At 45.6% G+C, this 14,357-nt stretch overlaps 1 protein-coding gene across 4 annotated transcripts in view; it reads left to right on the plus strand.

Annotated features, from left to right (window-relative positions):
• Nucleotides 1-1,455: 1,455 nt before the first annotated feature.
• TIGAR (TP53 induced glycolysis regulatory phosphatase) overlaps nt 1,456-14,357 on the plus strand; it is a 32,894-nt gene continuing 19,992 nt past the window's right edge. For 2 of the 4 annotated variants that reach the window (XM_083616004.1, XM_083616003.1), the window contains exons 1-6: nt 1,456-1,582; nt 2,779-2,816; nt 5,765-5,886; nt 7,675-7,752; nt 9,235-9,345; nt 10,070-10,273. In XM_083616004.1, coding sequence (XP_083472130.1) covers nt 1,536-1,582; nt 2,779-2,816; nt 5,765-5,886; nt 7,675-7,752; nt 9,235-9,345; nt 10,070-10,273 — 600 coding nt within the window. In that variant the 5' untranslated portion in view covers nt 1,456-1,535. Of the gene's footprint in view, nt 1,583-2,778; nt 2,817-5,764; nt 5,887-7,674; nt 7,753-9,234; nt 9,346-10,069; nt 13,870-14,357 lie in introns of those variants that run through there. The other 2 variants (XM_083616002.1, XM_083616001.1) reach the window with 2 other exon arrangements.

Below are 14,357 nucleotides of genomic sequence, written 5' to 3' on the forward strand. Positions count from 1 at the left end.
TCTATATATAGGGTGCCTACATTCTGCATGTGCAAATGACTTTAGATACTTATTAGGTCCATAAATTACCATATCACTGATTTGCTCATTTCTATATATAGGGACGCGGGTGGCGCTGTGGGTTAAACCACAGAGCCTAGGACTTGCCGATCAGAAGGTCGGCGGTTCGAATTCCCGCGACGGGGTGAGCTCCCGTTGCTCGGTCCCTGCTCCTGCCAACCTAGCAGTTCGAAAGCACGTCAAAGTGTGAGTAGATAAATAGGTACCACTCTGGCGGGAAGGTAAACGGCGTTTCCGTGCACTGCTCTGGTTCGCCAGAAGCGGCTTAGTCATGCTGGCCACATGAACCGGAAGCTGTACGCCGGTTATAGCGAGATGAGTGCCGCAACCCCAGAGTCGGTCATGACTGGACCTAATGGTCAGGGATCCCTTTACCTTTACCTTATATATAGGGTGCCTACATTCCGCATGTGCAAAAGGCTTTAGATACCATAAATTACCATATATTCCATTTACAGATAGGTAGCCGTGTTGGTCTGCCATAGTCAAGAATCACAAGACAGAGAAACCAGTAGGAGAACACTTCAATCTCCCAGGACATTCTATACAAGATCTCAAAGTAGCTGTTTTACTACAAAGGAATTTCAGAAATAGACTGGAAAGAGAAGCTGCTGAATTGCAACTCATTACCAAACTCAAAACCATGGAGAGACCTGGTCTGAACAAAGACATTGGATTCTTATCTCATTATACATGACAAAGCCATTTTTCACCTTCTCACCCCTTGCTTTTTCCTGTAAGACCTATTGCAGTCGTTAAGAGTCGTCAACAGGCTCATCACAGCTATCTGCCAATCACCCATTCCCACCACCCTTCTGAGTAATACCCCTCCCCACCTTCTCACTATATAGAAGGATCTGGCAACTTCTGTTTCAGTGTATCTGAAGAAGTGTGCATGCACACGAAAGCTCATACCAAGAACTAACTTAGTTGGTCTTTAAGGTGCTACTGGAAGGAAAAAAAATTTTTTTTGTTCATATATTCCATATATAGCATATATTCAACACAAGAAACAGCGACAATTTGTTGCTGACGAAGGACAGCTGGACCTGTCAAGGGCCCCGTTACCTTCAGTAGCCTAGGGCCTCATCAAACCTAAATCCGGCCCTGCCATAGGGAACTCGGAGGGGGGACACGGAGGGGGGACACGAGGCACGTGGGAAACCAAAGCGGGGATTTCGTTCACCCGTTAAGGGCGAGCCTTGAGCGAGCGCGAGCCTTTATTCTGCCAAAACCAGAACTTTTCGCTTTAAACGAAGGTGGCCGGCGGGCGGCCTGAGGTATTTACCCCGCGCTCCCCCTCCCCCCCCTCCGCCACGGCTCAGATCCGGAACCATTAACTCTCCCCCGCCCCTTGGCCGGAGCGGCTGGCGCGCCGCGTGACGTCATCTCCGCGCGCGGCGGCGGCGGAGGAAGCCGGCCGGCGGTTGGGTTGGGGGAGGGGCGGGTTCGGAGCGCGGCTGCCGGGCGGGCGGATGGCCAGGATGAGGCCGGCCGCGTTCGGCTTAACCGTCGTCCGGCAGTGAGTACGGCGCCCCTCACGCGGCCGCCTGTTGCCCTTGGCTCGGGCGGGTGGGAGGGAGGGAGGGAGAGAGCCTCTCGGGAACCGTAGGGAGGGCCGGATTTACATATATGCAAAACATGCTAATTACGGGGGGGGGAACAACTGGATGTACCTTTCCAAAATATAAGATAAAAAACCAATAAAACCTACATGCAGCAACAGTGTTTTGTGTTGTGTAGGCTCCCATTCTGCTTTAGATACCCATGAGGTCCATAAATTAATATTTTAATGTTGTATTTTAATCTTGTTTTTAAGTTGTATTCATTCAACTTGTTGATAATATCAATAAATACACAAAAACTCTGACATTTGTTGGCATCCATCTGTCTTCAGAGACAATGGATTGGGCTAGCTGCACCCAAGTGACCTCCCCAGGGAAATAATTCATATGCTGCTTTGAGATCTGTTAAAGAGAGGCAGAATATATCTAAAAATAGCTTGCAGTATGTTCCTCAGCCGAGGAATGAGCCTGGCTTCCTCCCAGGTTCTCTGTCGAAATGTGCATGCGGCAAATTAAGTATTGACTTGGTTATCAGCCTTGCCCGTATTCCCTTGCTTTAGGTGGGTTGTCTGCTATTATATGAATGTTCATGCATTTATAAATTCACTTGTTTTCTTTTTTAAGAAAAATGCTTTGGGGAGTGCATGCATGTACGTGTGTTTGTGTGTGGACTGGTGTCTGGGGTTGGCAATACAGTGGTATCTCGGGTTACATACGCTTCAGGTTACATACGCTTCAGGTTACAGACTCCACTAACCCAGAAATAGTGCTTCAGGTTAAGAACTTTGCTTCAGGATGAGAACAGAAATCGTGCTCCAGTGGCGCGGCGGCAGCAGGAGGCCCCATTAGCTAAGGTGGTGCTTCAGGTTAAGAACAGTTTCAGGTTAAGTACGGACGTCCAGAACGAATTAAGTACTTAACTCGAGGTACCACTGTAGATGGTATGTATGCACAGTCTGCTTCAGCCACAAATCTGCTGAACCATATTTTTTTCAATTTGACCAGTAAGGAAAATAAACACTTGAATTTTATGGTGAGGCCACTTCCAGCATGGCTCTACCCCTTCCCTTTCTCTCTACCCTCCTCCTCTGTGTTATGTAAGTTGTCTCCATAAATAAGAATTCTTTTTTTGAAAATATTTTGTCTCTTTCAGTGGGGAAACAAGATACAACAAAGAAAAGATTCTGCAAGGTGTGTGTCTCTTCTGTTGCAGCAAGAATAATAAGTCATGCTTCATAACAAGTCACAATTGCCTTTAGCTTCAGTTCTGCACTCTCATTAAATGCTGAAATATTTTGGCAAATATTTGTTTATGTTGAGTGTATTGTTTTAAAATAATACCTCAAGCCTCCGCCCAGCAGCTCCTTGGGCTGAAAAGCTATTAAGGAACTCAAGCAGCATGCAGTACCTTGCCAGGTCGGGTGGGTGGCTGGATCCAGGTAATTCTGACTCCCAAGCCTTTTCAGCTTGGAGAAACACAGAGGCACCCGTTGGTACATACACTTTCTTAAACAGCTGATAAACGCCCATAGAAGCTTGCTTCTGTGCACACAGAGCCCTAAATAGATTGGGCATGTTTTTTTGAAAAAGCAGGGCAGAACCATTTTTCCGTTCAGTATCCTGAGAACACACCAAGTCCATCACCGAGTGGTCTCAGATATTATTTATCTGTGTGTTGCCCTGCATTTTTTCAAACATCAGGTGAAGATTTGCAAGATGATTAATAATAATAATAATAATAATAATAATAACAACAATAATAAATTATTTATACCTCGCCCATCTGGCTGGGTTTCCACAGCCACTCTGGGCAGCTTCCAACTGAATATTAAAAACAATACAGCATCAGACATTAAAAACTTCTCTAAACTTCTCTAAACAATTGTCTTTTAAAAGTAAAATACAGTAGTTGTTTATTGCCTTGACATCTGCTGGGAGGGCATTCCACAGGGTACTCTGGGTGGCTCCCAACAGAATATTAAAAACACAATAACAAACATTAAAAATTTCCCCTAAAACAGGGCTGCCTTGAGATGTCTTCTAAAAGTCAGATAGTTGTTTATTTCCTCCTGATGGGAGGGCGTTCCACAGGGCAGGTGCCACCACCAAGGAGGCCCTCTGCCTGGTTCCCTGTAACCTCACTTCTCGCAGCGAGGAAACCACCAGAAGTCCCTCGGTGCTGGACCTCAGTGTCCGGGCTGGATGGTGGGGGTGGAGACGCTCCTTCAGGTATACAGGACCGAGGCCGTTGAGGGCTTTAAAGGTCAGCACCAGCACTTTGAATTGTGCTCGGAAACATACTGGGAGCCAATGAAGATCTTTCATTTGTAGTAAATGTTGGAGTTGCAATGTTATTCTGTGTGCAGCTAAAGGGTTAAGTCTGTTAATGTTAAAGTCAACTGAAGGGGTAGAAGTGTTGTTTAAAACGAGAGTGGCATGGTGTTTGCTGAGGTAGCACATGCTTTGGCTGTGCAGTTCTGATGGAGTTTTCTTCTGTATGTTTGGTTGAATGTCTCCCTGCTGTGCAAGAAAGATAAAAACTCTTCTGTTCCTTCTCAAATTATACACTATTTTTGTTTAGTATCCTCAGTAGATTGTTAATAGGATTTATCTTCTCTCTAGACTCTGTTCACTTTAAGTGCCTTTGCTGACACGGCTCAGTAGTACCTTGAAATCTGGTCATCTTTCTGTGTGACAACTTCTTTATCAGTCAAGGCATCATAGGAACAAATTTAATAACTATTGGATACCTCCAGCAGTGTAACTGCTGTGGGTCAGTGGTTAGAGCACAAGAAAGACTAGATTGGGGTGACCCAATTTCAAATTTTCAAAACCAGAAATTAATAACGTGCCTTCCTGGGAGAATTGCAGTTCTACCTGGGCAAGAAGAGTGTGAGACAGATGTGTTCATTCTGTGCAGAGCTACCGTATTTTTCGCCCTATAGGACGCGCACTTTTTCCCCTCCAAAAATGAAGGGGAAATGTGTGTGCGTCCTATGGGGCGAATGCAGGCTTTCGCTGAAGCCTGGAGAGTGAGAGGGGCCGGTGCGCACCAACCCCTCTCGTTCTCCAGGCTTCAGGAAGCTATCCGCAAGCCTTGGGAGCCCAGCGGGAGTTCCCGCCAGGCTCCCAAGGCTTGCGGATAGCAGCCTGCAGCCCAAAACCCGGGGAGCGCAGCGGGGCGCACCCCGGGCTTCGGGCAGCTCTCCGCAAGCCTTGAGAGCCCGGCGCGACTTCCCGCCGGGATCCCTAGGCTTGTGGATAGCAGCCTGTTCTGGGGGCTGGGGCCGGGGGAAGCTCGGGCTTCCCCCGCCCCCGCCCGGCAAGCTCCGGAAGCGATGGCAAGGTTGAGCGCAACCTCACCATCGCTCCCAGCCCTGTTCTGGGGGCTGGGGTTGGGGGAAGCTCAGGCTTCCCCCGCCCCCAGCCCCGCAAGCTCCGGGAGCGATGGCGAGGTTGCGCAACCTTGCCTTCGCTCCCGGACCCCCAGCCCCGAGGCTAAAAACGAAGCCAGGACAGCTAGCGGGATCCATCCCGCTTGCTATCATGGCTTCTTTGCTCTTTGGGGCTCGGGGGGGGGGAATAATTTTTTTCCCCTTTATTTCTCCCCCCCCCAAAAAAAATAAGTGCGCCCTATAGGGCAAAAAATGCGGTATTTTTAAGCAAGTGAACCCTTTCAAATTAGCAGAGTAGGAAAAAATTAATAAGAAATTTTTCCTCTGTGGAATTCAGAAAGGCCGCAGGAGAGGGGGAAGAGGCAGACATTTATGGAATTTTCAGAAGCATGCATGAATTCTACCATGCCATTCATGTATATGGTACTTTTGTGAGGAATGTAACAAAAGCAAAAGCTAGGTCTCTGCTCCAACAAGATTGCATCTGAATTTGGAACATGTGGATTGGGATTGGGAAAAGACAAGGGCTATGGAATGAATCTAGTACAATTTTGATTTTTCTCTGTCTACAAACTAAGGGGTCAAGCCAAATATTTCATGGATGGGGTTTTTGCACATTAAAGGATTCTCAGTAATTTCAGTGGAGGGACCTGATACATGCACAAATTGTCTGTATATAAGTTGATGATTGGTAAAACAGGCTTTCCTTAATAATTTGGCCTATTTTTATTTTGACTCCTATAGGCCAAGGTATAGATGAGCCCCTCTCAGAGACTGGCTTCAGACAAGCCAATGCAGCTGGCCTGTATCTCAGTAACATAAAATTTACACATGTCTTCACAAGTGATCTGCTTCGGGCAAAGCAGGTAAGCTTGTATAATTGGGATTATGCAAGATCAGACATTCTGTAATTTCAGTTTAATTTGTTTTTGTGAGGCATCTAATTCTTTGTGAATATGAGAGATTTTATCGTCCAAGTGCCTCTCAAATTTTTCACAGTAGGACTCAAAGTACCCTTATCTTCTCCTTCAGTCCAGATGCTACTCATTGACTTGCCACTCAAAAAAGAGGCAGTATTGTGTTCTCACCTGTGTCTGATCATATTCACAGTGATCCCAGTGTTCAGTCCCATTGATTTTCCATGGTCTCCACAACACTGATGAGGGTACATGAGAGCAGTTTTATAGTTGGCTCTGCAAAGCAAGACAAAAGTCTCTACAGGAGTGTTGATGCATAAGCATCTACTCTTCGGTTTTCATTTCTTTCTACAGCAGAGTTCCTTTTACAGAAAAGCTATCCTGCATCTTTTACTTCTTTATAGCATCAGCAGTATTCCAGCTATCTCTTAGTGAAATTCCCATTACAGGAATAAACACCATTTGGTTCTGTTTCTCAGAGTCTTTATTATTTACAGAAACTTTACACTGGTCATTAAGAAAGAAAACAAATAAAGCAGCATAATCTTTTTCTTTTTCTAGCCATCCAGCTAGAGACCTAATGCTGACTCATTCACATACTCATTTACACTGACCCAGACTTAGTTAATCGCATGCCCTGATAAGGGCACCTGTTGCTGGGGAAATTTCCCATTGCCTAGCAACTTGTTCAAGACCATTTACAAGTTTCTTCTAGAGTATTCCAACAAGGAGCCCCAGCCATGCCACATGTTTCTGGGCAGTAAGGGGGCGCTGCCGCTGACAGTCTCAGTCTCCCTAGAGAATTAACAGTCTATGACAATGGGCTTGCCATCAACCTCCCTAATCATATACTGATTCGCACTAGCCCACTCCATGGCAAAAAAACAGGTTCAATCATATGTGCTGTGACTCTGATGTATTGAGACATCCCTGGTTCTCATGGAGGGAGGGCACTGAAATCCCATGTTGGCTCACTAGAGGAGGTCTCAGCATGAATGTTGAAGTTCCCCAGCACCACAGAAGAGGGAGCCTCCTTCCAACACCATATCAGAGACAGTCGTCACTAGCTTGGTCAGGGTGGCTGTTGGGTTGCAACATGGGCAGTACGCCGGCAGCAACCCTATTCTCTCTCAAGTCATCAAATAATGAATGATTCTTATTCTAGATGAGCCTGCCATTCCGTAACCACCGCCACCTGATCAGTAAGGGGAGGTTGGCGTACATCCCAAAATTCTGCCAGAGGTAGTTTCAGGTGCTTATGAACCCAGTCTCCCTACTCCCCCACCCCAACATGTTTATGCAGAAACTTCCGCTGCAGCTTACTTCAGTGTTCAGGGCTGCATGGGAACTATGAAGATTTTTGCCTGCTTGTTACTTGCAATTTCTACAGTGCCACCACCACTGCTTTTAAGTATCTGGTTGTGATGCTTCCACTGCTTGCGCAGTCCGTCCAAGATCTGCTGAAACCATTGCAGTCACCAGTGGCAAACAGAAGGGATCCTATCTCTCAGTTGGGCATCAGAGACTCTTAATCTCAGGGTCATGGGGTTTGAGCTCCACTTTAGGCAAAATATTCCTGCATTTCAGGAGGTTGGACTAGATGACTCTTGCGGTCCCTTCCAACTCTATGATTCTGTGATATCTGTCTTGCCTGGTTTGAACTTCAAGTTTTAAGCCCTTTATCTTTCATAGTGTTTGTGTGTTTTTTAAGCATGACTTGCCTGCTTAATGTTTCAGACAACAGACGCGATTCTAAAGAAGAGCAAGTTCTGCAAAGATGTTGCTGTAAAATATGATGCAAGACTCAGAGAGCGGGTAAGAACAGAAATTATTATTTCTACTGTTACATTTCTTTCATCATTTGTGATTCTGTAACGTACATAATATTTAGCATCTGAGTCAGAGTCTTGATGCACTGGGCTCCCAATTCATGCATGTGATGCCTTGGTGTCTGTCCATGTCAGAATTCATGTGTGCAAAGTGGCTTTAGCTAGGATGAGAATATGTATGGCAGTGTACCAATTCTTGGGCGAAGATAATTTGGAGGTAGTTTTAATAGCCTTTGAATTGTTTTCTGCAACTAAAAAAACTATGATAAACTAAAAAATTATGCCATGAAATGTATTTTATTTTTATTTATTATTTGTGTTTACTTCTATTTGATCTAAAGCCCACCCAAACTAACAACCTAAGGCAGGACCTCCCCCTCCCCACAATTAGGCAATCCACATCCACCAAATTTATCTCAATTAAGTGCCAGAAGTAACCCCCAATAATGTCAAAATGAAGGAACCCGTATGCAGTCAGTAATTAGGTAGCCTGCCGACACTCCCACTAAAATCAAACTAAGGACCTTCATGCCCTGGGAAAAGCAAAGGAAGGATGGAAAGAACAAGAAGCATTCAAGAGCAAAAGCCCCCTTGAAAGCAGAAGAGGAGGAAGCCGAGTCGCCAAGCGATATGAATTAAGTCTGCTTTTGTCTTCTCTGTTATGCAACATAGGCCTGATTCATATTTCCCCTGTTGGGCAGCTCTGTTGGCAGTTCCTACATTGCTTACCACTTCTCTGTTTTTAAGGGGAGTTAGCGGGGCATGCAGAAGATGACAGCAGGGGATAGAACCGTTTCCTCAGCACGCGCCTTTGTGCAGTGATTCCCTAAGTGCTGGTCTCTGCAGGACAGAACCTGGTGTGTGTGTGTGTGTTTTTTTAAAGAAGCCTAGTATATCTTTATGGACATGGGAAGAACCTGGTAGAAACTGGCATTTACTGGATTTTCAGGCCCACTATAGGAACGCGGGTGGCGCTGTGGGTTAAACCACAGAGCCTAGGACTTGCCGATTAGAAGGTCGGCAGTTTGAATCCCCGCAACGGGGTGAGCTCCCATTGCTCGGTCCCTGCTCCTGCCCACCTAGCAGTTCGAAAGCACGTCAAAGTGCAAGTAGATAAATAGGTACCGCTCCGGCGGGAAGGTAAACGGCATTTCCATGCGCTGCTCTGGTTCGCCAGAAGTGGCTTAGTCATGCTGGCCACTTGACCCGGAAGCTGTACGCCGGCTCCCTCGGCCAATAAAGCGAGATGAGCGCCGCAACCCCAGAGTCGGTCACGACTGGACCTAATGGTCAGGCGTCCCTTTACCTTTACTATATTGGATGCTTGGCAGAAGAGTTTTCCTAGCCAGAAGACTTTTATTGCAAATCACCTTGGCAGGGCTCTCTCCCCAAGGGATGCCTTCTAGCATCCTCAACACTTGATTTGCATCACCATCACCTAATACAGCCCTATTACTATTTTTTACAGAAATATGGAGCGGCAGAAGGAAGGCCTCTGAGTGATCTCAGGACAATGGCAAAAGCTGCAGGGGAGCAGTGTCCGTCTTTTACACCTCCTGGAGGAGAAACACTAGAAGAAGTAAGCAGTACTTTTCGTAGTGATTTGTTGTCCAGTATACCTGGCTGTCATGCAAAAACTTTTCTATACACTATCAGTAGCATATATCTTCATACTGCAAGTCCAGCCTTTATCTCACCAGAACTATTATTTAGTGGAATTTGCCTAATGCCACAGAGTGGTAGCATCTCTGAAGGGTCTCTAGTTGCCATTGAGAGAAGTTGGTCTGATTCAGAAATGTACTTAGCCTCAAAGAATGTGGCAAAAGTATAACGTATACAAAAATGCTTAGGAAGATGAGCTCTATCATATACAGAAAGTCACCCCACAAGGTCCCTTTTATGGTTTGTGTGCATGTTTTTCGCTCTTTTGTATGCAAGTCGATACAGTCGTACCTTGGAAGTTGAACAGTATTCGTTTCGGAAGTCCGTTTGACTTCCATAAACGTTCGGAAACCAAAGCGCGGCTTCTGATTGGCTGCAGGAAGTAACCGAAGAGCAATGCAACATGTGCCACAACTAGAAAGCAACTTAAGATTGCGTGTGGCTGGCACTGTGTGTTGCAGTGCAACCAGCCACCCTGAAAGAAAAGTCGCTTGTTTTTTAAGTTAACTTTTAAAAAGAAGGAAGGAGGGACAGGTGATACAGGGCCTGGCACAAAAGAAGCAAACAGTGTCCCTTAATAGGGTAAAGCGTTTTTGAAATAATTTGCAATCACTTTACTCTGTCCTTCCCCCTTGCTTTAGGTAAAAGCACGTGGCAAGGATTTTTTTGAACACCTTTGCTGTCTTGTTGCCCAAGAAGCACGTCCAGAAAATAAAGCTGAGGCAGAAGGAAGTAGCACAGAAATGGCAGGCGGAAGTTCTACCAGCTCATTGACCAACCACCATAGCAGACTGGAATTTAATTCCGACCGAGGTGCTGAAATACTGGATGCCAACATACTGGTTGTGAGTCATGGGGCATTCATGAGAAGCTGGGTGGGCTATTTCATTTCAGACCTGGCGTGCACTTTGCCAAGCGCTTTGTCAAAGACTGAGTTGTCTTCTGTGAGTCCCAATACTGGAATTAGTCGGTTCAATATAACCCTAGAGATGAGAGAGGACAGTAAACCTAAAATCCACTGTGTCTTTCTTAATAGAGATGATCATTTAGGTGAGAAGATGATGGCCGGGAACATGGAGCTCTGAAACATTAAAATCACAAAGTTTATGTATGCAGTCTGTAAAAGCATATTTTCTCTGAAAGTATTTTAGTGGACGAGCCTGTTGGAAGGCAAAGGTCTTCTTACTCAGGAGGAAAAAAATGGAGCTGATTCAGTTTGGAAAGTTTGTAGCAACTGCTTATTGGTAGCATGCCATACAGCCCAGTATTGCATAAATGAAAAGCAGCACTTGTTTGCTCATATACACGGCTGAAATTACCTTAACGTTTTAGCAAGTGCTGCAGTATTAACTGAAAACGTTCTATTTGTGCACAGAGAACTCTATACGGTTACCCCATGTATTTACCGGAGGATTATTTGTCAGTGCTGGCTCTTCTGCAAAGCAAGATTCACCCTCTGGAGCCATTTTGACCCCATTCTAAACATGGCTGCTTGTTTCAATATGCATGAAGGAGCATGAGCAAACATGGAGCGGGGGCCTCGTATTTCCTCCCACCGCCCTGCTCTTATTTCTGCTGCATGAAGACTTAAAATGGCTAAACCTGGATGCGTGTGGTTCACAGCAACTTGTTCACTGTAGCACTCAGGTGCGCAGCCCAGTTCTACAGAGAGCCGCGCCAATCTGATGCCCTTCAGCATGCATTTTTCCTCTGTTGGGTGAACATTTAATTTGTATAAATTAGTAAGTAAATGATTGGATTTCATTTTATTTTGTCCTAACTCACTTTAAAATGTTCACGCCCTCGCCTTTTGTCAGAAAGGCTCTCAGAATGGCAAAAATCAGTATTGAGACAGTCCCTGTCTTCAGGCTCAGAATCTAAAAAGACATGATACACGAGGAAAAAGTAAGGGGAGGGAAGAGGGAAAAGAAAGCTCCAGCACAAGTTCCTCTTGTCTGGAAGAACAACAACTCCTGCCCAGTGTTGGCAGAAGAACAGCAACTCCTGCCCGGTGTCAGAGACGTTCTGGTTGCCTTGCCTTTGATAAAGAGCTACTCCCCCACCCCAAATTGCTTTCTTCCAGAGCAGATCCAGGAACAAAGTTGGTGACAATGCATAGTGTCCTCATGTGTTTTTGGAATCTGATGGTTATGTAATGTGATCTTGACATGTTGCCTGTCACAACTAACATTAGATGAAGTTGCAGGCTGCAGAGATTAGGTGGGTGTATTATATACAGAGGATTAACTGGAGACCTCTAGGGCCAGTTGCCAACCCAAGAGCAAAAGAGCACTTTTTGAAAACAGACCAGTGCCACACCCAATCCACTGCAAGCGCTTCAACCCCCCCCCCCCAATTTAGTGTCCCAGGACCAGTCATGGTTCATTCTGGGTGCTTCCAACCAGTCACTTCTGCCTCCGAAGTTCTGTTCTGAGACAGAGAAGCTGGGAGAAGTTTAGGCTATGCTAACTCAGATCCAAGGGGGTAAACAGTGGAAGGAGTAGGTGAGCAGAAAGCAGGTTTGTTGCTTGCTTTGGTTTAAAGCAGGTGCAGGGAGCCATGAGAAGACCTTTTGGTGGCTGGGCTGGGCGAAAAGGACTTCCTTTCTCTCAGCACAGCACAGAGAAGCTCAAGTGTGCTCTGCCACAGTGCCCCCTATGCCACTTCCTGTCTACCCCACCAGCCCCAATCGACACCAGCCACCAGGGCCTACACACAGTGGAGAGCACACATCCTCTTTCCTCTCCAAGCAGTTGTCCTGGATAGTTCACACCAGTGGACCCAGCAAATTTTCCCCAATGTTGCATCTTAGTGTAGAGCACCTGACACATAATGTTATATCCTTTAGGCCCCTTTTCTCTATTTCTGGTTTTTCAGATGATAGTAAAGGTATTTACATGACTACCTCCTATCAGTGAGGGGGGGGGGGTGGGCGAAGTTTAGTGAAGCACTTCATTGCTCTTCCAGTGGCCCAGATACAAACAGCTCATTTATTAAGCGAAATAAGGTTTGAAATAAGAGTTGCCATCTCCTTTCCCTAAGCAGGTTTCCCTGTCCTTTATGGGTTTGCCAACTTCTGCTGGCTACCACTGCTTTTCTAGCTGTAGCAACGAATGCATTTTTGAAAAAAAGATGGAAGAAGTTATGAATTAGGGTTGCAACTAACCACAGCGCATAATACGATACCAAAACATATCAGTGTTGTCTAAATGATTTGCCTGTTAAGTGCTCAGTTGACATGGGAAGCATTTAACACAACATGTTAAACCCAAAGATTTTTATTAATTAAATCAAAATAGCGCTGTCCCATTGACTGACAGCAGTCAGTAATGCCTCATTGAGAGGGCATCATTCCAACTGCATGGCACGCCCCCACCTCAAAGAGCAAATGAAAATCTGAATTAGATTTATCTGACTTACAATTGGCATGTCTCAGATATCCCCTTCCTAGTAAAGGAGCATGCATTTTGCCCTATACTGGGAGATAAAAATCATGCTTCTCATTTTAAGGGAGATGTAGAAATGTCCTCTTTCGGTCTTTTTTGATATAACCAGTGTGTTTCAGGAGATGTGTGTGTTAAATTTCAGTTTGCCATGTGGGCTGCACATTCTGGTCTACACAGCAGGTCCCCTTCTAGGGAGAGGTCCGAAAAGTGTTCCGCTTTTGGACTACATGTGTACCAAATTTCAGCCCTCCCGCTCACGTGGAAATACCATAATTTCAGTATGTCCATTTGCATGGATGAGACCCACAGAAATAGTAATCAAGTCTAAGGAATTTTACATGCACACATACACACTGCTTGTCAACCCCCTGCCATTCCCCCCCCCCCCCGCGATATCAACTCCCTAGAGATTACCCTTCCCACCCCCATGCAACTAGGAAGCTCATTATTCACCCAACCATTCGCCTTCTGAAGCCAATTCTTCTCTTCTACAGTCCTACTTTGCACCTTCCCTGCTCCTTTTGTGCAGCCCTCCTGCACACAAACAATGCCCACACATTGCAGCTAAGCGCCTTTTTCACCTTCCACCCAAATACAAAGCCTGCATCCCTCCCTTCAGCCCCACTCCCCCCTTTTTTGTAACTCCCTTTGCACTGCCTTTTTCCTTCTTCTTGCATTTCTCAACTCTTTTACACGCATCCACTCTTCTAGTGTGCAGCCCCCTTTTCACACACCATTGGCACCTTCACTCCCTTTCCCCTCCCTCCTCCTTGCTCTCCCTTGCACACAGACCACCTCCAGTTCTGTGCCTCCCCCTCTCCTCTATTCTGCAGTCCCCTTGGCGCATGCACTCCAAGCTGATGTATGTTACTGTATCTTTAAGCTGAATAGACTCTTAAGGCTGTCAGCTCAATCAGAGAATGTTAAGTTCAACTGATGAATATTGTACATGTATGGATGTTTGCTTGTTAATAAAGTATCTGTTCTACATTGAATCTGGGACTTCCTGTTTTAGGCGGCACACGGTACCAAGAGTGAAATCCATGATTGTGGGAAGGTACTATGGAATATTTGACGGCTCTACATCCTTTATCTCTCTCACATGATGCAGCTGAGCCATGGAGGAGGGAGAAGTTTAAACAACAACAACAACAATCTTTATTACAGTCCAGAGACCCCAAAAATCGTTACAAAGCAATACACAATTCATACAGCCTACCTCCAGGTTAAACAAGCATTTTGTTCAGAATATAGGGATCATTGGTTCTTGCAACCACCGATAAAAACTTTGGCACTGCTAATGTTCTAGCATTTGTCCAGTCTTCCAATAGGAACCTGACATAGTGAGCCTCTGATTTTCCCGGGAAAGGTACCAGCAAGGGTAGTATCAGTTCAGCCCTGGCTTGCTCGTATTTTGCACAGTGCAACAAAATATGTTTTATGGAATCGATGTCTTGAGCACATGAGCAAAGCCTGTCCTGGT

The sequence above is a fragment of the Podarcis filfolensis genome (genome assembly GCF_964270895.1).
Source record: "Podarcis filfolensis genome assembly, chromosome: 5".
Lineage (NCBI taxonomy): Eukaryota > Metazoa > Chordata > Lepidosauria > Squamata > Lacertidae > Podarcis > Podarcis filfolensis.